At 40.4% G+C, this 24,757-nt stretch overlaps 1 protein-coding gene across 1 annotated transcript in view; it reads left to right on the top strand.

Annotated features, from left to right (window-relative positions):
- The first annotated feature begins 604 nt into the window (after nucleotides 1–604).
- lepr (leptin receptor) overlaps nucleotides 605–24,757 on the top strand; it is a 34,629-nt gene continuing 10,476 nt past the window's right edge. Inside the window, exons 1-12 of the mRNA XM_030050151.1 lie at nucleotides 605–840; nucleotides 4,377–4,433; nucleotides 5,569–5,621; nucleotides 8,208–8,444; nucleotides 10,543–10,672; nucleotides 12,232–12,434; nucleotides 15,427–15,575; nucleotides 17,434–17,575; nucleotides 21,362–21,522; nucleotides 21,688–21,787; nucleotides 22,803–22,902; nucleotides 23,644–23,885. Coding sequence (XP_029906011.1) covers nucleotides 4,420–4,433; nucleotides 5,569–5,621; nucleotides 8,208–8,444; nucleotides 10,543–10,672; nucleotides 12,232–12,434; nucleotides 15,427–15,575; nucleotides 17,434–17,575; nucleotides 21,362–21,522; nucleotides 21,688–21,787; nucleotides 22,803–22,902; nucleotides 23,644–23,885 — 1,531 coding nt within the window. The 5' untranslated portion in view covers nucleotides 605–840; nucleotides 4,377–4,419. The remainder of the gene's footprint in view (nucleotides 841–4,376; nucleotides 4,434–5,568; nucleotides 5,622–8,207; nucleotides 8,445–10,542; nucleotides 10,673–12,231; nucleotides 12,435–15,426; nucleotides 15,576–17,433; nucleotides 17,576–21,361; nucleotides 21,523–21,687; nucleotides 21,788–22,802; nucleotides 22,903–23,643; nucleotides 23,886–24,757) is intronic.

Raw genomic sequence — 24,757 nt, 5'->3', positions numbered from 1 at the left:
GGAAACCAGTATACTTCACAGAGTGGGAAATTAAGATGGTACCTAACACCCAGGCAGAGCAGAAAACGAACAGAGGAGGTATTGTTTTGTGATTGGTTATTGAAAACGTTTTGATAAATACATCAAACAATTAGCCTAGATGTAACTGCTTGAGATATATTTTGTTTGTGCCATAATAGCCCCGTGAAATGTATTTATTAATTATTTATTTACTTTCTGAATACTTACGTTCAAATAGTCAAACCATCACTAGACTTCGGTGTACCCTGCCATCTCATTTTATTATACCTAAAACAAAAACCGAGAAGCAAACACACAAATTGTAACACAAATGCTGAGATAAGGTTACAAAAATAAACGAAAAACAAACAAATTACACTTAATACAGGTTGTTTTTGACATTATTTATTGGTCAAAAGGGCTGAAATGCTGGGATAGAGTCGAGGCATTAGTAATAGGTAGTGCTCTGAATTTGGAGCTCGGGAGGGGTCCTTGAACGCAGCGTCGGATGTGCGGAGAGAAGGCATGGTGGGCTGGGACTGTCGGTGTGAGTGGACTCCCTCCCTCCCTCCCTGCTCAGTCCTAAGTCAGCTGTAGTCACATGCTGAGACCCTTTAAGCTTCACGGAGCTTCACGGCTGTGTGTGTAGAGGGAAAACTACACACGCAACTTCTTTCATTGGGAACAAATATCTCTGACCTCATTAAGCCGAAACAAAGTCCAGCATGGACTCGCTGCTCTGAGAAAAACAACCTAAAATCAGCGAGGAGTCAAAGTTAGACTACCTGCGACTTGGAGAGAGAGAGAGAAACCGGCACACAGGAGACCTACTGGAGCGAAGTAAGGATGCAGTCTCACTATTTCTCACATTTCCGTCCAGTCCTGTTTCTCACAGAGCCTACACAAGATGCGCTGCCAAGCAAAGAGAGCAGCATTCCCTAGATATTTCTGAAAGAGGTGCGAAATGATTCACCTAGAAGTTGGCGAGGAGCTGGAATGTGTTTCCATATTGCGTTTGAATGGCACCCTTCAAATCTTGGTTTCCTCTGTGAGAGTTTTGCTCTCATGTTTCATCAGTTCACTCGTATCTTCCTGTCACTCACAGTGGTGTACATCATCACTTTTCCAGCTGCGGTTTGTGGTAGTGAGGGCTTTGCTGATTAACTTTTTATGGTATCTTTCGTCACTTGAGCTTTCATGTTGACGTAGAAAAAAGTGTGGTTTCAGTCTAATGGCTTGCTTTTCCGAGTGGAAATAGACGCTGTGAACCAAATGGCGTGAGCCACACTTAATTCTCGCATATTTGGTATTTCTCCAGAAACGACTTACAACTTGTCAGGAGCTCGCAGGGCTGACGGCGCGCCAGGGAGACAAGCTGCGGCGCGCCTCTGAAGAGCAGCCTGGGTCCGGAGAGAGAGTGAGTCAGAGCAGGATGAATAGTTTGGGTTGGTGGAGTTCCTTAGGGGGCACACAGGAGGGACAGAGTCTGCCATGAATATGGAAAAAACAATGGGAATAAATAGAATGGAGACGGTTCAAATCTCTCCTCTCATCTCCAGTGGACACAAGGCAGGTGGCAAAGGCATTTACAAGGAGTTGGGACACATTACAGCCATTAGACTAATGTCACACTTTGTTAAATACGGGAACTCCATCACATTACACCTACAGAGAGAGATCATTTAACCAGCATGGAGTTATGAGGGTTTGTCTAGCGAAGCAGGCAGAGTGCAGAGATACTGAGCATCAAAGATTTGCCACCCCAGATGGTGAAATCAAGGTGTGTCTGTAGCTCAGTAAGAGCTGCCAGCTGTTCAATGAGGACAGCTTTAGATTTTTTTTTAAAACAGCGACCAGAAGTAGATTAAACATTATAATTATGAGGATTAAGCTATGTTTGGTGTTATCAGGATCTGTTTTCCTGTTTACAGTGAGGTAACTTCAGTTTTAGTGGGAAACTGGGTGATTTAATGGTAACATTTAATAACTGTGGTATATTTTGGTAGATGCTTTTATTTTGGTATATTCTTTTATGTGTGAACTCTGGTCTTCACAATACTGTCAGCTTCCAAACAAGAAATTTCACTTCACTCAAGCCTTTTGTATAGCAGGCTATTAAAATAATGGCAGCATGTATACCAGAACAGTAATATATTGAGCACCATGGCACTGTGTGTTTTCTAGTCATACTTCTAGTATTCATTATCCGCTGTTGTTTACATCCTAAGTCCTGTTAGGATCATTGGACGTGCTGTTGGCCTTTTTTTCTCCTTTGATCTCCAACCTTCATTGTCTTTGTCTCATTCCTTCTCTCTCTCTAGCTGCCACTCTGTGTTCATCTGATCAATCTGTGTTTCTGCTACTCCCAACCAATCACTGAAAAATAAGATAGGAGCCACATGCTTGGGTTGAACTCCTCTTTGGAGCTATACACTTTTCCTGATCGGAATATTCTGTCAACATCCGAGTGCCACGTGACTTTTGGTTCATTAACTTGGCATGGTGACCACTGGACTGGAGTGAGCTGATATTGTATCCACATGCTGTAGGTCCTGTCAACTCATTTTCTGCATTAGTTACAATATTGACTAGACATGGCTGGGAGGTTCATTTTGATTGGTGTTTATTAAAGAATTTAATGAGATGAGGACCAACTCTTCATGATACCAGCCACAAATTGAGTTTCTGGCATAGAACTTTTTTTTTTTTTTTTTTTTATGTATCTGTATAGACTTATCCTCAAAATGACACTATATGAATATAATTCAAAGATTAAGAAGAATATTACTGATTAAAAAAAAAAGACTGATTGAACCTCACAGCTCCAATGTGCCAAATTTCCTTAATGCTTCACGGTAGCTCAACCATAAGGTTACAACCTTTCATGCTCCAGTTAATGGGAATCCCAGATGTTTTCCATAATTTTTCCGATCTTTGAGTAGTGATCGACACGTGGCACGTTTCCAGTTGGCACCATCATAACGGTGCCATTACATCTCACAGAAGCTCTGTATCCTGTCAGGGAGAGAAGGTCAAAAAGAAACCTGGATTAATCACCGGTGTATATGTGGTAAAAGGTCTTCTTAAAAACATAAAACAGCTGCTCACTTCTTCTTTATATTTCCTTTCCTCTTTTGTGACAGGTGCTTGACACTTAGTTGATAATTGGGTCATCTTGTCTGGTTTCTCTGTCCTTTTTGACAATATTTACTCCGTGCCAGTCGTTTTTTCTCCCCTTGGAAATGTCATGGATGAAATACACACCACGGACTACATCTACATGCATACACATGTTCATATGTTCACATGTGCACACCCTGCAGGTGTCACCATGGCAGCTGCTCCTGGTGCTGTTCTTGACTGCACTCTGCATTTGTTTTGATTCAGCATATCAATAAATTAAAGGCTGGGGTCACTGGCCCGTGTTAAGTTACATCGTATGCACTTGACACCTAAATAAGGATGTAAACACATTGTCAGCCTTATAACTGCTCTGTATTTATTATGGAAGTGATCTAACTAACATTCATAAATCCAGAAAGCACTGTAAAGTGAATAAAAAAAATCAATACAGGCACTATGAACAGAATAACCTATAAGGAAGGGTCAATGTTATGCCAAATTAAGCACACAATGTTTTAATTAGAGAAGAATATTGATTGGTTTGAGCTGACAATTATGGCCAAACATGTCGTAGAGGAAAATGTAAGGTGCACCTCTTAGGCAGTCCTGTCTCTCAGGTGGAAAATAAAACAGCAACAAGCAAATATGTGATTGTTTCCTACACCTGTGACAGCACTGCCGGGATTGAAAATGACTCTCACAGATCGTGCTCACCTGCTGAGAGTAGAGGCTTGAAGAGGCAGAATAGAGATTTAACTGTGATAATCCAAAGACCTTTTGTTGTGCTGCATGCCAAAATTTAGTTTCCTCAGCCGCCAATAAACAGCCATTCTGGAGTGAAGGGAAGAGAGAGTGGGAGGTGTTCGTATCAGCAAGAGACATCTCCGCGAAATACAATTTGTCTAAGAAATGTTTTGTTGTCCAATAATGCTGTCTTTTTATTGCTCTGCAGGTTTTAGATGTAGTTGTGTCTGGTTCCTCAGTGCCAGGCAGAAAACACTAAGACCCAACCAAACATTCATCGCTAAGAATTATACACAGCATATTTTTTTTGTCATTGCACTATTGTTTTTTATTGTGTTATCCACACATCGTTTATGGCAATCATATCACAACTCCTGCTGGAGTCAGAATTGCCTTAAAGGTAATATTGCCTCAATTCCATAAGAGTAATCATTTCAAACAGCCCCTAAAGGCTTTCTCTCTTCCTCTCCTTCTCTCCTTCTCTCTGTCTCTTTCTGTTTCTCTTTCAGTGAGATTCATCCCAACCAAAACCCAGGCCATGCTTGCTAAGCTATGAACTCTACAATGTAAGTACTACTTCTTTAAATGATAATTAATATACTTTAGAGCAAAACTATCGACACTTCAATCAATAAATGTTTTCTTGTCGAATGGAGTGACAGCTTGGCAGCGTCCACAGTGATAATGTAATAATTTGACTGCCACCTTCTGGATCTTGTGGACCAGAACGGCACTTATATAATTACATTATAACTGTGGATGTTGCCAAGCTGTCACTCCCAGCCAATAAAAACAAGATCTTTCATCGGAGGTCCCGCCCACAAGATGCAGCTCAACAGCGAGTAAAACTTTTGGATTCACAAACAAAAGACTTTGATTTGCATTTTGATAACAATTTTTGACTCTCAGTTGAACATTTCTTGATTGCAGTGTTGATAGTTTTCTCTCAAATTTATTGTTTGATTGCAAATCTGTTCTGTTTGATTCTATAATAAAGAAACAAAAAAACGCCCATACTTAACACATGAGGACAAATTTAACACAATCTTAATCACTTGTGTTAGCTGGGAATGTAAAATTCATGTTACACCTGGAACGTTATATATATGTATATGTGTCTGTGTGGGTGTGAGAGATCTGTGAGTCTGAAAGTGCTTTAACATACATGAGCAAGAACATCATGTTCACATTGGTCCATGCTCCAGTGGGCACTGAAAACAGCGTTCTGCTGTCCTCTGTCCTGTGTTGCAACACTGTGGAAGAAACGTTTCCCATCGATAGAGAAGTCGGGCCACCAGTTCTTCCACTCTACTGTGGAAGTGTGACGAAAGTCCCTGGCTTGCACTGGATTGCTGACAGTGGCATGTGAATCTAGTGCAACGCCCACCACATAACAGATGAAATAATTCACTCAACCAGCCTTCATACACTCTCTCACTCTCTCCCACCATCAGTTCAGTACCTGACTCCCTCGATTCCTGTCTTATGCTGCTTCTCTTTCTTTGTCACTCGCTCTTTCTTGATTTACTGACACATAAATTTAGTTTTTAAACTTTTTTTGTCTACATCGCTGTTACTCTGCCTGTTTTTCTGTCCCTCTGTCAAAACATCTGTCTTTGGACTCTCCTCTCTTTCTTTTCCTCTTTGTCTCTACCCACCCCTCAACTTGTTGTCCCCCACTTTCTCTCTCTCTCTCAACAGGGTTTGGTCCACAATGCTGACATTCCTGGTGCACGTTTTGCTCGCATCCCATGGTGAGTTCCAGCTCCAATTCAAAATCACGACTATCTCTCAGGATCTGTAATAACTTTCCCCAGGCTGTGCTAGTTATGTTGCTTTTACAGATAAAAAAGTAAGGCGATTCACTGCTGGAAATGACAGATAAGCTGTTCTTACAGGGGTTTGTTTTTAAAAAAAAAAATCTCCTTTGTGTCGAAATTGATTATGATAGAGAAAATATTTTTTTCTTGGAGTGAATATGCAGCAGGGGGAAGCGTGTAGCTGCAGAATTGAACAGCAAATGTCAAAGCCCTCTAAATGAAACAGTTGAGGTTGAAATAACAAGGTTATAGCACAAATCCTGAAGCCTCCAGCTCTCTTTCAGTTGTTGGTCGTTACTGTGAGCTGACATTTCATTGCACAGCATTTAAATGACACAAGTGTTTTGAAGAGGTAATAGTGGGCATGCTGTGTAAGTCCATGTAATGTGCAAATACACTGGAGAGCAATACAAGGCAGCAGTTTCATACACTTGGTTGCCTGACATCATATCGACATTCCTTATGGTTATATAGTAGGCAGATTTCCCCTGTGCACAGCTCGGGGTGTTATTGCTGCCGACGTGACAGCCTCAGCTCACTTGAATGTGACAACTGTCAAGTTGACACCATGCTTCTCATCTGGGCTCAGGTCAATTAAAATCATCCATGCGCTGTAACAACGTCTTTGTTTGTCTCTCTCATGCTCTGACTCATGTTCCTCACTCACACGCAGTGAAGTCGTCTACAGTCAGCTGTCAGTTTGTGGCCTCACCTTTTTTTTTTTTTTTTTTGTCTTTCAAATTAAAGATTAACAAGTTTAATGTCTCACAAAGAGCTGCTGATTTTGCAGAACTGGTTTAGGGAACAGAAAATACCACAGAAAAGAACGAGGGAAGCAGACTTTTACTTTCAGCGACTTGGCTCACACCCTGTGTTCGGTGATTTCATCGTGCTGTGGGAGCGCAGGATTTCCTGAAATTGTCCTCACCTAACCCTAACCCTAGAGAAGGTCTTCCTTCCTTTAAGTGTAAAAAAATAACCTGTGAATAATAACATAGTGTTCTTCGATTCATGATAAAACCTTGAGCAACATGCTATTAAAAGGACTGAGGATTTTTTTTTTTTTTTACCAGTGTCAGGAGCGCTTAAGCTGAGACAAACAAACAAACAAATAAATAAATTTAAATTAAAAAAAAATATTTTAAAACTATTTGTTCCATTCTTATCGTATCATCCCATTTTATTCTTTTTTTTTTGCTGCCAACTTCATTAGCTGTTGTAATATATGCCAAAAGTACTTTTAGACTGTATAAATATAGTATATGTTTTATTATTATACATTATGTTACATATTGATATCAAAATTTGTTTCTTATGATTATTATGATTAATTTCGTTATTACCAGTTACAGTCATACAAATTCACATGACTCAGTTTGGAAATATGGAAGAGCTTTTTAAAACACAACTTGCACCGCACACTTTATGGTGAATTTTGCTGGAATTCGTTTTGCACAACTTATTGGCACACGCCCAAAGAAATCTCCAAAAACTCAACTTTTCAGGACGGGCAGAAACATGGTTGGTTTTTTTCCTGGTGATAACTAAGTGTTTTTTGGTCATTTGAAAGCATCGTGTCCTACAAGCGTTTTCTTTCTGCTGTGGGATGCAGTCGCGCCTTGCAGAAACAGGTTGACATTGAACACAACAGTGGAACAACATTCAGCATTCAGGTGCACAGTTTACTGTGGAAGAGGAGGTTGTAATACAAAGGAAGGAGAAGATGCAGAAGACTTTCTCTCAGTGACCTTGGTTCACTTGAAAATAACTGTGATTCAGATATCATCAAACACTGATGCATCGTGTCAACAGTATGGGCTCAAACAACATTTCACCAGCAGCTGAAATACACATTATAATAAGTCAGGACACTGTTGTCTTTTTTTTTTCTAACACCTCCAGTCAAATTATATCGAGCCTCTTTAAGGCCAAGTGTAGGTTAAAAGCGAAAATTTGCCTTGACAAAAATCAGCCCTGTTTGACTTCATATACACAGGAGCAGAAATGTGAACACAAGTGTGCACAGAGGTGAAATCACTCACTTGAAGCTAGCAATAAACAGAGTCGACTAATGCAAAGTGAAAGCTAATTAACCAGAACCAGAATGTCTGGGAATTTATGGAAATAGTATGAAAATGGATTCAGCCAAGGTTAAAGTTCACCCGCTTGAGGTTACATTTGCATTTACATATGAATACTCTGTATATGTAATTGTGGATTTAATGGTTCAGTGATGCCATTGCAAAGCCATCCAAACTGCTGGCACAAAGGGATACCTTGGCATTTTGAAATGTAAAAGAATAATGCAACGACTTGGGTAGCATTTTGTGTTAGCTTAGCATAAAGACTTGAAGTCTATGGGAGTCATTAGCCTAGACCTTACAGTAACGAATATTGCCTGGTGGTTTCAATAGACTGTGACTGTGCCATGTGAGGAGAAATCTAGCACCTCCTGTAAATATATCAGATTTTTCCCATCCCGGTGTATTTAACTTAACTTCCCTGCATCTCTGTGGTCAGGTACTTTGTGTTCAGAGCCCGAGGAGGAAGTCTCACTCCATAAAGGCACCCTGGACCTCCCATGGCAGGATGAGCTGTGCTGTGACTCACCTACAGCCCACCTCAATGTGGGGGGTGACGGCGCACACACACTGGAGAGAGGCCGCTCGCAGTCAGGCCACCCACACCGTCCCCGCTGCCATTTTTCCGGCTCGACAAGCGCCTCACATCTTCAGAAACGTCACAAGTCCTCTGGCGGTAAGAGTCTAATTAAGTCCCATCTTGTCTTATTCATTTTGTCCTCCTGCAGCCTTGTGGATTTGCACCTAAACAGTCCTAAGGCATGAGTCTTTTTTTATCAACACACTGCTTGCTGCTGTCCCTTGTGCCATAATTCAAGATAAGCACTCATATAAGGACGCACATATAGTTCAAAGGTTATCTGAACTAATGATCTGCATTACAAATGATCAGTCTTTTCAACACCCCCCCCCCACCACCACCACCACCACCACACACACACACACACACACACACACACACACACACACACACACACACACACACACACACACACACACACACACACACACAAAAGGAAAAGAAATTTAATTTGTGCACCTTATGGCCCACTGAGGTAGAAAACCAGTGAAGACCATCTTGTAGTGAGTCAGTCAAAGGTTCTTGCTATATTTCCAAAGAGGATCCACATGCATATTTGTATATTTGTGATGCATTAAGACTTCCCCTTCCCCTATAACAATTACTATAGCAGTAGTGATACACATAGCATCACACTAATTTAAAAGCTCCTCAGGTTTCCATACCATTGTTAAACAGTGGCTCATTAACAGTAAAATGTATCTGTATTAGTGCTTTAGCGTCTGCAAATGGCACACTGTGCATCCTGTGAAATGTGCACATTAACTCTGTTGTATGAAGAAACAAAATCAGCCCATTTTTAATCAGCATTTGTATGATTAGAGGCTGTGTGAAAACAGGCATATATGCAGTTCATTTAATTCTGTAGTCAAACCCAAAATGTATGCAAATCAAGTGATCAGCTTCATATGTTAAAACACCGGTGGAAATGCTGCATGGATGGGGATGTTGTTTACCAGACTGGTGTGACTGAGAGTCATGATCCTCCCTGCAGCATCTGCTACAAAGATGCCTCCAAAGATCAGACTGCCAAGCTTATTTATAAGACTCTAATGGCTTTTCATCTGGTCCACCTTCTTCCAAACCTCCGGATCAGACAGGGTGACTATATGACGCTGGCTCGGTGATCAATCCACAACATAAGTCTGGCTCACGGGGCACACACCGCTCCATTTATCACTCCAAAAGAATCAAGCCAGTTGGCCTTATGAGTTAGGAAATGGCCCACCACTGTTTCCTTTGATTTATGTGAATGATCAGCAGCCCTGTCAAGTGGAGCAGCATCACTTACTCCGACAAGGCCAGACGGAGTGAAAGAAAGAGAGTCATTCAGTTTAAAAAGCAAAAAGGATCCAGTTAAAGTGGGCCTTAGTCATTGTTACTTCAACCACATACTTGACATTGTCAGTGGAGGTGGGGGTGGAGCGACCCTGTCGAGGCAGCCATGAGGGGAGGATTCATTTGTTCGATCAATGTGCAAAGTGTGATGATGCATCTTAATCAATGGTCTTTAGCTGAGCCATTGCAGGTTAAGGTCTACACCGTGATAATTAACTGAGGAGGCTAAAGGGCTGCTCTGTCCCCGCTGGTGGCTCGATGTTGTGATTCAGCTCCAGACACACACAGCAGCATCCATGCTACATGTGTAAAGCTTATAACAATAAAGAGCCGACACAGTTATCGGATTTGGGATGAGTGGGCTGAATTTGAATAAACCATTTACTGAGTACTGGAGTTCTGATTGGGTACCAGTGGAAGATTGAGACATATTTATGAAATTGACTTAAACAAACTAATCTCAAGTCAGTGTTTTAAGCATTTTTATGACAAAGTATAAACATCCAAACCCTATTGTGTGTGAACAGGTTAATTCAAGCATGCAGTCCAAAGCATAAATTTACATGATAGGCAGTATAAACCTGCTGTATAACCACGAGCTGACAATATGTTCTGTTCTTTTTAATGCAAACTCCATTAAAACACCTGATGGGTCTGACTTTGGCTCTCCATCTGACTAGCTTTTTTTTCTGTTTAATTCATTCAGTTTCCAAGCAAGGCGTTTAATTCTCAGAATATGCAGACAAGGACTTTTCTCAGAAGCAGTCATTAGGTGTAGGTGATAGTCTGTGGTTTACATGTTAATGGGTTTTGCAGCTGGTGGTGCCACTAACATGCACATTGAATGTCTTTTCAGGCACCTGCTTGGACATCCTGTGCAGAATTGATGAAAATTGGGAAAATCTAATTTGTGATCTCAAATCTGGCACCCCACCAGCAGAGGCGTTGGACGCGGGCTTCATGGCCATTAGCTTGCAGCGCCTGGTGTGAGTATGAAGCTGTAGCCTGTTACTGTTTTAACAGACTCTCTCATCCTCCTCTTCATCATGCCTGTCATTTTTTTTCATCCTGACAGACACAGTCAGGCACCAAAGGCAAAGATGAGAGGGTGTGACTGAGTGTGTCTGTGTGCACTCTACCCATGTTCATGTGTGTTAACCTGTGTTTGTGTTTATATGTTCTCTTTACCTATTCACATCCGCGTGTGTGTGATCTGAATGGCAACCTCTTCATCATGCACAGCATGAGGTTGGCGTTTGAGTGTGTGTGTGTTCTTGTATTAGCAGTAGGGGGTCTGTTAGATTTCGCCCTGACTCCAGGCTCAGGGAGAACGAGACCAATTCACAGCTGATCCAACACACACTTGATAAGAGACACAATGGGTGGCACATCCACTCACACATTATAATGCAGTGATTTCCCTTGACTGACGTCCGGTCACTTCAACAATAATGCACTTTATTTGTATATCTCCTATCTAAACAATGTTGCAAAGTGCTTCATAAGAAGAAAAAAATATGGACAAAACAGATTAAACACATAAAATAAGAACTACAAAGAGGTAAACAAACAGCGGGCCACAAGCCAAACAAACTAAAACAAAGAAAAACAGACATAATATAATATAATATAATATAATATAATATAATATAATATAATATAATCATAAGACCCATGAAACAAGAAGGTAAAAGTCAAATCAAGACATAATATCTTATGACACACAATAGACAGATTATCTGTCTGAGGTTCTTATCAAACCAATTTCATCACAAGTTATTGCTTTTTATTCTAAAATTGAGTTTCTGTATTTTGGCAAATTAAGTATTAGTTTCAACTTGTAATGAAAAAAAGCAAGATGAGGAGGGTGAAATAGAGTCAAAACACTAAAATAAGGTGAAGAATCAACTACAATTAAAATAGTGAAATAAGAAAAAAGCTAGATATAAGCTAATGTTTTGCTTTGTTTTGTTTTCAAATATAACCCCCACCTCCACCATACAGTGTTATTCTATGGAAGAAACGGTAGTTATCATCTTTTTTTATATATCATCTTGAATATCGTTAGAGCATATTAGCCTGAAAACAGCAGCCACCACAAAATTGGCACCTAACTACCTAGCTGCACAAATATGTTAATAATATATTTGATACATTATTCTTTGTAGTAACAACTTTGTCACGCCTGAAACTTTTACTGTAATTACTGTATAGTAAGTATACTGTAAGTATAACATGTAGTGTTAAGTTTTTTTTTGTCCGAGCACGACCCTAACCCAAGATCATTGGCACATACAGAAAAAGAAACCAACTTAAGAAAACAACTTATGTACAAATACCGATCCAAAAGTAAAATACAGAGCCCAAACGTAAATTTGAATCAGCTAAAAATGACTTGATGTCTGTATTAGAGGAGGAAGTGTTGCCTGGCCAACAGGATGGGTCAGGTTGCAGACCTCTGCTGGAAACATTACAAGCTGCTACACTGAAAGCTGAACACACGGAGAGTTTACAGTGAATTAAATCTCCTGCCATTCACTCACAGGTCTCACAAAGAGCACACAGAAATGAGTGACGGTGACGGTGAAAATCCTGATAATCCTGATAATCCTGTGGTTTGCGCGGCAGAAGATTCCTTCTTGTGCTCCGTTGCTCTTGATGTTACCACAAGTTTTGTCACCGTGGTGACGGTCAGCATCTCCAACGCCACAGCCCCACCAGTCCTGCTCAGCATTCCTGCTCGACCTGGTAAGAGAGAGATGTTTTTACTCATTCTGACTTCGTTATAGATCACTGTGATTTTTTTTTCTTTCATCTTTCTGAATGGAGAAAAATGTTTGGGAGCCTATTTTTTAAATCCATTTCAGCTTTATTCGATAGTGACAGTAGCAAAGGGTCTGTGTCGGATCTGAACCCTGGCCTAAGGACTTGCACCTGGTGAGCCAACAGGGTGGTCCAGAAGTCTTCTTCTTCTTCTTTTTTCTTTTTTTTTTTTTCTTTAGCTGAAAACAGAACCTAATGTTCATTAAAATGTCACGCTGCATTGTCAGTCCCTCAGAACTGGGATTTGGAAAGCAGGATCTTCATTCTGCAGCAGTGTCACACAATCCACAAGATGGGTTTTTTGCTCCTTAATGACTTAAAAGCTGCATTATCCATCCAGAAGTCTCGTTAATTACTATTATTGATAACGAGGGATGCTAACCGTTGGCCGTTTGACCGGTTGTTGACCGTTTGAACTTTAACCGAATAATGTTGTCGGTTAAAAACCCTTTATATCCGAACGTGTCGTCGCCGACACATATGCGCATGTCAGACTGAAAATACCGTAACTACCGTAAGGTTTGGCCGATCGAAAAGATTCCAATTGTTCCTGAGCGCGGAGAAGTTGCTCTTGCGCCCACATACAGTTTAATATGGTAAACATGGCGACGGGACATTCTGACGGGCTTCGATTACGTCGTTACACACAGAGCTCAGCTCGGTAGAGACAGACCAGAGAAGCGAGCCGAGCTTATGGTGATCACATAGAGTTTTGAACAAAGTATGTCATACAAGTCTACAAGAGTCATAAAACCAGCAAGCAGACTCATCGAAGGAGACAATATTTTTCCCGAGGAGAGAGAGATTTCTTCAACACCACAGTAAGCAACATGCGGAAATTACGTAATGTTTGTCGGATATCATGTAGGCTATGCACAATATTTGACTTCGGGATGAATGGTGTTCCACATTATCTTATGTTGCACATTATCTTAGGTCTGAATTAGTTTTGGGATGCCTGCTGAGGGGACATCCGTGGTACAGAACGGACACGGTCGCGGTCGTAGTGGTATGCGTCTGGGGCAGGACAATGGCGCCGGTGCTAGCTTCTATTTGTTGCGGGTATTCTTTTATGGTTTACAGACAGTCAAATAATATTCTCGGTTAAACGAAATAAACCGATTAATGAGAACCGGTGGTCGATCAAGAAAATTTTCCATTTTCGCCATCCCTATTGATAACGCCATGATTATTCCAAAAAAGATCAAAAGGGAAGAAACAGAAAACCGTAACTCTAACTTTCATTGCCAGCACAGGATACAATTAATATTTCAGGTCAGAACAGTAAGTCATGAACGAAGCAAATTACTGGCATTCACTTTTCTTGAAGCTGCTTTATTACTGGCATCAGAGAGCTGAGAATAAAGTCAACGATGTATGCTTTGAAGTCGATGAAGGGGTCCTCAACACTTTTAAATCCCAAGATTTTCCAGGGTCCAGCGGCATAGTGATGAATCTGGACAGATAAGGTGACACATGTTGTACATTCAGTTCTCTAACAGTGTGACTCAGCTCTCAAGTGCAGGCGTGACCAGAGTACAGCTGAGAGCAGTTGGAGTACATCCTGGCGTGTGTGTGTGTGTCCGTCTGTGTGTGTGCACAAGCATATCCGAGCTGTGAGGTCTCCGTAGAGACAGAGAGGGACCATCCCTCCCGTGTTGTTTGCTCTACCAAACCTCTTCGGCTGAACTCTCACAGGACAGAAAGTGATGCGTAACCCTGGGATTTGGTGCTTTTCTGCGTAACTCTAAAGTTTAAATTCTGATATTGTTCCTCTAAAAATCCAATACAGTACCAACAATGGCCACGTTATTCCAAACTTACTACCTTTCAAAACAAAGTCAACTTGCAAAACAAAGTCAACCTTCAGGTTCCCAAAACTTTTTCCTCCTATATTTTTTTACCACTTGCAAATTAAGAATGACCTTTTCCTGTATGTTACCATAGCAATTGTTCTTTCTCTCTGAGTACATTTCCATTGTCATTTATCCTCGCTGCACTTGATTAAAAGTCTATCTATAGGAAGAGCATTCACAGACATTTTGTTAAAGAATTACTCATCATGCTGGTTTACCTCCTCTCGCCCAGTGTATGTTGGTGTTAATAGGAGACTCAGTTATGTACCCTAATCATAGCTAAGGGCCTTAATAGTACATCTCCTCTTATTGTCTGGGTGACCAAGCTGAACATGTCTCACTTTAGTGAATGAAATATGAAGATAGCTCACAGAAAAAATGAAAAAAACTCACAAGCTGCACGGTTTGATGCCGAGGTCGCTCAGTTCATCGACATTTCAGTGCAACACTTTCATACAAATCCACAGAACCAAAGCGTAAAAAGGAATCCGGCTGTACAACAAGCAGAGAAATTGAATTATGTGCTCCCTGTGGTAGTCATTAACTCTGAGCTCAAGGTGGGATTGATTCACTTATGAAATATTGATCACTCTGGCATGGGGATCAGACACATATTGATCTTCATTGCATCATGATACGCTTAACGAAAACAAATGTCACTTTTAGGTGCAGTGTTATGTCATACATTCTCAGTGACAGTAAACTACTGACCGAGCCGTAAACGTCACCAGAGAACAAACAGAAAGGCTTGATTAGTGACCTCAAGGCCACGTAATGGATCTTCAGAGCCCATATTGATGAAAAAAAAAACAAAAAAAAAACTCATCAGCCACTGTAATTACATGAGCACGAGGTTGACTTCATCTCAACGTGTTAACTTGTTCCTTTCGTGACTGTAATTTTGTAAGACTGAAGAAGTGCAGCAACTAGGAACTGGATTGTATGCGATTTTTTTTTCTTACGCAGGTTGCATCTCGATGTGGCTGTCGGTATGTGTGTCTTTGTGTGTAGATTTTTGAGTACTTTTGCACATCTCGTGTGTTTATGTGTGTGTTATTCAGTGAAACCAAGTCCTCCAGTCAACCTGACACACACCCAGACCATCGAGGCGCAGCTGATTTTAAGCTGGAATGAGCCGTCGCAGTTTGACAGCGGCCCACTGAGCTATGAGGTCCGATACTCATCCAACCGCACTCACCCAGTCTGGCAGGTAAATAATAACATACTAATTACTTCCCAGTCGTTGGTGAAATATTAAATCATCTAATGGGAGATGACACTGTAGGATTTTTTTAATACAGTCACACAGCATGATAAATTACCTTTTCTGGTCACCAGAGACATGTTTAATATTTACCTTTCCCAGAAACAGTTCTCTTTTAAAGCAATCCAGATGCCCGCTAACCAGGCTTGTTCACTTAGTGTGAATTTCTCAGTTGCTGTTCTTAATAGCCTCGTGGTGTCTGCAGTGCATCATAAGCTTCATGATGCAGCCAGACGCCCATTTACTTCACTTACCTCATTAGACCCTCATTAATCCGATTTCTTTGGGAAGTAAGGTGATTTGATTAAAGTTTTCACGTGAATTACTTAAAATATGAAACATACAGCAGACATGCAGAAATAACATAGATGTCTGTTTTAATATTTTAATTTTAATTTGGGTGTTATAAGTTCGGTTTAGTGAGTTTTTACTGTGTGTCTGTGAGTTTTTGTTAACAGATTGTCAACTTTTCATACATTGACTATCACTTTCAGGAACGTCATCCTAAATACCCAAAACTTACAACACCAGTAGTGTAGCTCAGCATTCACTGTACAAATTCTATTTTTTTTTTTTTTAATTTTATTTTAGCTTTTTTTTTTGTTTTGTTTTTAATTATGTCTAGAGATGAGTGTAGTGTTTCAGGGCTTTACTTTTAAAATCTGTACATACAAATACACAATAGTAAATGTAGACACAGGATATAAAGATGAATGAATGAATGAATGAATGAATAATTTAAAAACTGGCATAGCGCATGGTGTTCTTACAGGCACAGCATTAGAAGCAGATGCATTTGGCAGTAGAAAAACTCCCTTATGAGATATTCTAATTCTCCTCAAGAAAACAGCTTGATCTAATATTAGTTTGCTTTGAAGCTCCAAAAAAAACAAAAAAAAAACAAAAAAAAAACAAAAAAAAAAAAACATGAGACTGAATAACTGGGAGCCAGTTTCCCAGTTCAGGAGAAACTAATTGAATCTTCAGCATAAACCAGATTTGTGATTGGATCTGATATTTAGAGCCTCCGTGCTGTAAGTTACGAATGAAGTTTGGGAAATTGAAACTTTCCTTAAAATGACTTTGTTAATAAAAAACAGCAAAGTGTGTCACAGTAGAGGGCCAACCTTTTTCTGAGTGCCACATGTAGTGGTGTGGCAGAGGCATTTTTGTGCAGTAAATTACATCAGCATAGTCTACAAATGGTAACAATATTGACTAAAGTGTCTGCTTTCTTGTTTTCAGGGGCAAATGTGATCTATTTTTTCCTCTAAAACAAGCCTATTTTAATGGTTTATCTTATCTGTGTGTTAATGGAAAGCAGGGCTCTCATCTATTCAGATTCCCTGTTTAGAGCTACTTTGAAACAATACACGCTTTTTTGGCTTGCATTCAGTCAATAAAGCAATAAAACAATTGTGTAAAGCAGAAAAACTGTATCACTGCCCTTGTATGGACCAGTAATTGACTCTCATGTGTTTCATGTAAAAGTTATTTCATGATTTCCATAGCACCATGTACCTGTCTTAAAGAGCCTTGCTTTGTGTACCACCCTGCGAAAATGCATTTTTAGTAATATCCATTTATTGTGCACATATTGTGATAAAAATAAAGATTTTCCCCTCAGGTTGTCAAGGTGACGGTTATGGCTGCCGAGACGACAGGCCAAACCACCACAGCGTCCTCTATCAGCCGCACTCAAGTTGTGATAACAGATATTGATCGAGTCATCATCTCCAGGCTCCTAACAGTCCTGAAGTTAGTTTGATATGTTTGTATGTGTGTGTCCTGCTGCTTGTCCCAGGTCGTGTCTGTGTCCGGAGAGCCCCGGGTGTCTCTGGATCTGAAGCCCAGGCTCAACTACAGCCTGCAGGCTCGCCGCTCCGGCCCTGCTCAGCCTCCTCTGTGGAGCGACTGGAGCCAAGCCCACCACATCTACCTGGACAGTAAGAACGTCTCCCTTATAAGTGCTTCCATAAAGACACTGTATATACTTATACTAAAAGTCAGGTTTTTGTGGCTGCCTCTCCAAGAGTATGGAGCAATAAAAAGAAACAAATGAATACATAAATAGGTTAATCATCACAAAATAAATGATTGTAAACCTGGGAATAAAGACTGTATATAAACAAAGGACATGAGCACAAGTGATTAGATAAATGAGAAAATAACAATGCATTATCAAGAAAAAACATGCACATGTACATAACTTATTAAATGCTGTATTTCCTCCTGCAGAGAAAATGAAGCTGCATCAATCAAACACATGTGGGTGGTGTGTAACACACAGGGTTAAAGCCTCTCAGATATGGGTTGAGTCCAAAAAAAAGTGTAGGAGGTTCCATCACATTTATAGACAGATCATATTCAGATTTGTAAACACATTAAAGTAAAGGTTTTATAGATTTCTTTTTTCTTTTTTTTTTTTGGTGAGCCCCCAGCAGCTGCACCCATGGTACTACCTCAGGATTATGATTTTAATCTGATTAAAATGGCTTGCTCCAAAGAAATAATTTAACAGGTTTATCACAGTGTCTTGCTTTGAAGTGCTAATCTGGTAGCATTACCTATGTGTTTTGTGTATCAAGCACCCAGACATGCTAAGATCATCGTTACGTAACCATACGTCAACTGCAGTTGTAAAGTTGTCGCGTGAATCAAGACCCTGAAGCATGACCAGCGCCTTTCCAGACTATCATTTAACACAAAAACTGATTTAAAAGTAATTAGAAGCTGTTTCCTATAACTAAAGAGTAATTTTTCTGTGGCATGAGGTATTGTCAGATAGTGTATATGTTATGTAAAGCAGAGGTCTGTTATTTACAAGACGGAGCTAAGGTAAGGCATTCAGAAAAGGTGATTGACTATTTAATTTCAGGATTACGTAACTTCCACTAATTCAATCTAGAAATCTGGGTCTTGTTCTGTTCCTGTTATATTTGCATAAAGGAGACTGGTGAGCGTGGTTTAGCTCTCTTGATTAGTGGCATAATTAGTCAGGCTTTTTGCTTGCTGAGATGGGAAGGCATGCTTGTCCTTGGTGAATAGAAGAGAGCAATATTTCAAATTCAGCTCATTCGCTTGCTTGAATATTTGAGTACACATTCATTCTCAAATTTTTCCGAAATGGCTCTTCAGGAAAGGTCCCTTTATTGTGAGCTGCTGTGGCCTTTTCCTTTAAATGAGGCCTGAGAATTTGCAGACTACACCGGGTGATTTCATTGATCAGCACAACTTCATTCAGAGCAGAAGAACCAGTCAGTGAAATGACTTCGTCTTAGTTGCGCAATTTAATCATTTTTCTCTTTCGCTTTGTTCCGGCTGTCTTGCTAACATGCCTCAGCAGTCTCAGCCACTTGTAGTGTACCGTTTTTTAATTTGAACGCATCAGCAGAAAATGATTATATACTGACTGTGGTAGATTCAACCGCTGACCTCTATTATCTCCCAGGTAGATTTAATGGCGTTGTCAGTTTCAAACCATAAAACAGTTTGCAGCCCACCCACATTCATTAGCCTGAGCCACTACCAGACAATTAATTCCAGCTCGGCTAACCTCTGTGGAGTCTGAGTCACAGGTCAGCCTCAAGTGTTGTGACCGCCTACAAATTACACAACACAGTGGCTTCAAGGAAAAGAAAAGCTTGTCAGAATAAATTTCTCGCACAGCAAACAAAGCATCCGTCCCTGCTCAGACATCAGCATTAAAAAAATAATGAGACATTCAACTCAGATGCACAGGGACCATTTCTTCAAAGCGTCGCCAATGGGAGATCACTAATGCCGGCTGCTTGTTAAAGTTGTTAAGTCGTTTTGGAAGACCAGACTGCTTTCCCACTGCTTTCTCACCTGAAGGCAGCTCCAGGGCTCTTAAGCAACACAAGGGAGTATCCATGTCTCTGTGACGCAGGGCTGATTGGCATCGTGCCTCTATTTGTGCTTGTTGTCACACGAAGGATCACGCAGCTGTGTGTGTGTGTGAGGGTGTGTGGGTGTGTATCTGTACATGCGTGTTTCTGTCTTTCTGTTTGAAGATTGCTTATTAAATAGAGTTTATCTCTGTTCTCTGGAAGAAACGTCTTGCTTAAGGAAATTGTTGAGAAGCAGTCATGATGAAGTTGAGTCACCCTGGTGTAAATGCCTCTGTGTGTTTGTGTGTGTGTGTGTGTGCGTGCGTATCATTATGACTAATCAGTGCAGAGGTTTAGATCTGATCAAGGGGAGACACCGCAGAGCAGAGTCACCTCACTGAGGGGAAATGGGGCTCAGTTGCCTCATGTGAAGGCTGCACTGAAACATTGCCAAGATAATTAAAGCCTCTTCAGCCCTGCGAGTCTCCTCGGTGGGTTTGTCATGTCTGAGTGGCTGAGCTTTATCCAAACCGACTGAGTTTTATTTTAAATTTTTAATGGCGATCCTGAGGCTTCTAAAAATACCAGACATGTCCTGCTAAATTACAGGGGAATGTGTATAAAATGATGCACAAGACATCTAGATATCTTCTATTTGATGTAATGGTGCAGCCATAGAATAGTGGCATCTTGGGTTTAAATATTTCAAGTTAAATATTTCACTCAGAGTGTTTTTTAATGTGTGTGAGTAGTAAAATATGACTCTCAGGATATCACTGTAATACATACATACCAAATACATACCAAAAACATTTGTTTTTTCTGTACCTCATGCACATTTATACACACATGGGCATTTACACACAGACACAAGAGTTTTCATGACTTTATTTATCTCTTACACACATTCGGTCTTATTTTCACAGTATTGATGTCTCTCCCTGTTCACGTGCACAACTAGAGATACTCAAATCTGGTCATATTATACTTTCCTGAAATATTACATCTTTAAATGATTGCTCTATGTAATGTATGTATGTAATGTAATTTTTTTTTTTGGTGCATTTTTACTTTATTTAGTAATGAGAGAGAGCCAGGGGAGGTAGGGGAGATGGCATGCACAATTTTTAAATGTGATTTGGTGAATTTGAAACCAACAGTGTTTAGCCAGGTGTGATCCTCTGAGTATTTTTGGCAAAGAAATGTTCAGTAAGTTTGTCTAGTGATGCAACACGTCTTGTTTGGCAAACTTAGTGAATTTTCTTCATTTTTCGTTTTCTTCCAATATTTTCTCTTCTTGAGAATGATTCATAGAATCACTCTCATGACACCGAGTTCCTTTCCCTTTTGTGTATTAGTCACAGTCTTTTTCACGCTGCATGAAGAACAGCAGACTCAAAGCTAACTTTTTTTCAGCGCCCAATCGGCAAGCTCGTTTCCTGAGGAGGTGGTTAGGCAGTGGCCCCCAAGTGCAAACCATTAGACAGTTTGACAGCAGTCAGACCGCACAATAGACAGTTGCAAAGCAGATTACTTAGTCACCAAAAATCCCTGATGAAACTTCTTATGAATACAAAAAACCAATTAAAAAAAACTTTGTTGTGGAACTTGAGATTGACACTGTGGTTGAATGGGAGTGACTAAGGTTCGGTCTGTTTTTGCTGCCCTTTTGTCACCATTGTCATCAAGTTTGCTTTTTTTGTCTGCTCCTGCTTTTTCTTTTCTGCTTTAGCAAATGAAATTATGTAAAAATACTGAAACTGCAAAAGAAGTAAAAAGTGGGATTTATAGTAGAACAAAACATTTAACAACAGTTTGCTCAATGGGAGAGTTTTATTTATTTATTCTCATGCAACGACTGGCTTTTGTATTTCTTTGCAGCGGTGAGCTACATCCCTGAGAAAGTGGTGGCCCGTCCGGGGGAGAACGTAACGGTGCACTGCGTGTTCAACGATCACAGCACCAACGCCAGCGCGGCCGTCTGGATCCTCAACTTCGAGCACAAACTGCCCCACAGCCAGTACCGCCCCGTCAACCAATGGGTAACACATCTCTTGCTTCTTGCTCCGTGCAGTTTTCTGCGTGAACAAAGTTTAATGACTTCTCTATGAAAAAAAGCACAGAACATGTACATGAACGCAGGTTGCAGTACACAGATCAGACCAATGCATGCAGCTCTGTGAAGCTCTTCATTTCAAACCCTTCAGGTCAGCCAGATCACAGTGCGCCCTTCAGAGAAGAGGATGTATGATGTGCTGCGCTGCACACAGGAGTGGAACATCCCCTACAGCCAGATCTACGTTGAAGGTGAGCTCTGACACAAGGACGATGAGAAATGAAGGTGCATGATACACGTGATAAATATTATGCTGCGTTACACACTGATGGATACTTCACAGGGAAAGTGACATGATAGATAGATTGCACATTGCACAGGAACAGTAAAACAAAAAATACATCCATCACCACTAGAAAAGAGAAATACATATCTTCAGAAAAATAAACACAACAAATAACAAAATTAAATAAAGTAGATCAATACAACACATAAGAAAAACCTTTGCGTACCCTGTAAAGAATAAAAAATATACTAAAATGGATCTATACAATATCTTTAAACTTTCACCTTTAAACCTTTCCATAGACTGGTGGTTCTCAAATGTTTTTTCAATAATGTGCCCCCTTTGAAATATTTTTACAGCCAAATGCCTCCTGAACAGTGCAAAAAAACAAATGGTAGAAAAAAAAATCCTATATAAAGTGGTACAATACAGTGTCATTTGCCTCTGAAACAACAACCTGATACTGACAGTATTTTGTTGGCTCTGTTTTTCCTTCTTTTTCACCTCTTTCTCCTTGTTTCAACCACAAATCAATGTTCAATTGGGCATCATAATATCAATTTATAACTTTAATTATTTTGAAATTCCTTCACATCCACCTCTGTTTTGTCTTTGTATAAGTTTTCAGGAAAGTACAATGGAGAAAGATGGGAAAGGTAGAAAAGACATGATATTTTGTTTCAGTTTATTCATTTCATTTATTTATTTAATAGATACATTAAAGAACATCAGTATAAAATGCAAGATGTAAACATGCCGGAGTTAGTAAGAAAGCTAATTTACTTCTGTGGTCCCTTGGCAGGTGTCGAAAAACACAAGCAATATTAGATTATAACAAAATATAACAAAATGCAAATACAAACATACAAATACACAAATAGAAAAAGACAAAAGTCTTTCATTATGTGTGGAGTCACAGAACATGGATGGCAAGTAAACTTATGTTTTTCTGATCACGGGTGTTTCTCGCTGTGTTACAGGAGCTGCCATTGACATAAGCTGTGAGACCAATGGTGACATCGACGCTATGGCCTGCAGCTGGAAAAACACACAGTGGACGAAACCCGACTTCGTATCCAGGTAAACAATCCTTAAAGCAATTTTCTGCTAATGCACTGCATTTGCTACAGCTGTTGGTACCTAATGTGAGATTGTAAAGCAAAGAGTTAGCACTCAGAACCCAACAAGCCTAAAAGTTCTCAGGACACACCTGTGACAGCCGTATTGAAGGCTGTGCACAGTGTTCACCTGCGATGCCAGAAAACTTCTCGCCCGTGTTGCTCCATGGCATGGCCTTCACAGTACACCGTGCAAAACGTGTTACAAAAATCTTTTGTTCATTTCTTAGTCATCCTTGATTGGCATTACTTTTCCTACCAGACCTCATTCTTATTGTGTCTTCCTGTCACTACTCTTTGCTTTTGTTCAAACATAAAGATGAGTCATGTCGTTCATCTTCCTGGTTGGTGAACAATAGCATCTTTAACCCCCGCTTGGAAATCTTGAATTCAATTGCAAACTGATGAGTAAACCCCAGAGAGAAGGCAGCGATGGAATGAGACAATGTTTAGACATGTCGGAGGGCTCATTCTTCTCCTCTCCTACACCATTAACTTTTTCTCTTCTCATCTCTTGAATGGAGAAGAAACAAATATGCGCGTCTTTGTCATTTCCACCTTATTGAACACAAAGGGGTGATTGTTCAGGAAAGATGTGATGAAGGTTGTGAGACAGCAGTGCGAGCGCGTAGTCTGTGCCTTGATCCGCTGAAATCCCAGTTTTACTCGCTATCTATTAATTCCATATTTCCTCTGACGGCAGGTGGGCGGATCTGCCGTGCGATGTGATGGAGGAGAGGGATAGAGCGGGCGAGGAGGTGGGCGAGATGGGGCAGGCGACGTGCCAGTCGGCTTGGGGGAGTGGGGCCAAGTCTGGCAAAGAGAGAGTTTGGACCTGCACCATCCAGCCTCTGAGGATGAACTGCTACAAGCTGTGGCTGGAGGTGCCGTCCCCGCTGGGCCCCATCAGGTCCAAACCCATCTACCTCTCACCCACAGACCACGGTGAGCCGGCAGGACTCGACCTGTCCTACACAATATGAGTGTGGTTTGCAGAGAAACAGAAAGAGAGAGAGGGCGGAGACTAAAAGTGACAGATTTATGTTTGCTGTGGAGGTGTTCAGGAGAAAGACTAATTTTCTTTTTTTTTTACATTAAAATAAATCAACAGGTTAGTATCCCTATGTTCCTGTGTGTGTGTGTGTAGATACAAACTCATTGAAATCCAGGAGCTTTATTTTTGAAAGATTTTATTTCACCCTTTCACCCCCGTCATCTCCTATGTCTGCTACGGCCCCTGTTCTGATTATTCTATTATTGAGTGTGATGGGAGGGAATGTGTCCTGAAACACTGATCTCCCCTTTATGTTAACATTTAACAATATAATTTGCGAGTCAGGGAGTTCTGGTGGTGCAAGAGACTGTCTCTTAGCTGTAGGGTCATAGGCCAAAATCCTGTCTGCTCAATCATTAAAAATAACCCTACACTGGAGTATCATCATAAAGCTTAAAATGTAAAATGAGCAGGGTAGGGGCGTTCTTCACTACACCATGCTTCATTAGTAGCTGTTAAACATAGAGGTTTTGTTTGAAAAGGGCCTCATCACAATATCTAAGTCATGCACAATGCACTGATAATTTAAAGATAAACTCAAAATAAATCCCTACAGTTATTATAAGAAGAATGATGACTGTCTCCCCAGAATGGGCTGAATGGGCAGAAAGTGCTCTTCTCTGGCAGCTGTAGCAACCTTTTCTGAGATCATGATTTGAATTGAGATCATGATTGGCCATGGATGTGATCATTGCTTCATGTGCGAGCAGCATATGAGAATCTTATAATTGAAATATCACCTTTTTTATGTTTGCCTTGGAGA

This window comes from Myripristis murdjan, chromosome 4 (assembly GCF_902150065.1).
Source record: "Myripristis murdjan chromosome 4, fMyrMur1.1, whole genome shotgun sequence".
In the NCBI taxonomy this organism is placed as follows: domain Eukaryota; kingdom Metazoa; phylum Chordata; class Actinopteri; order Holocentriformes; family Holocentridae; genus Myripristis; species Myripristis murdjan.
This window is presented reverse-complemented; position numbering and strand designations above follow the sequence as displayed.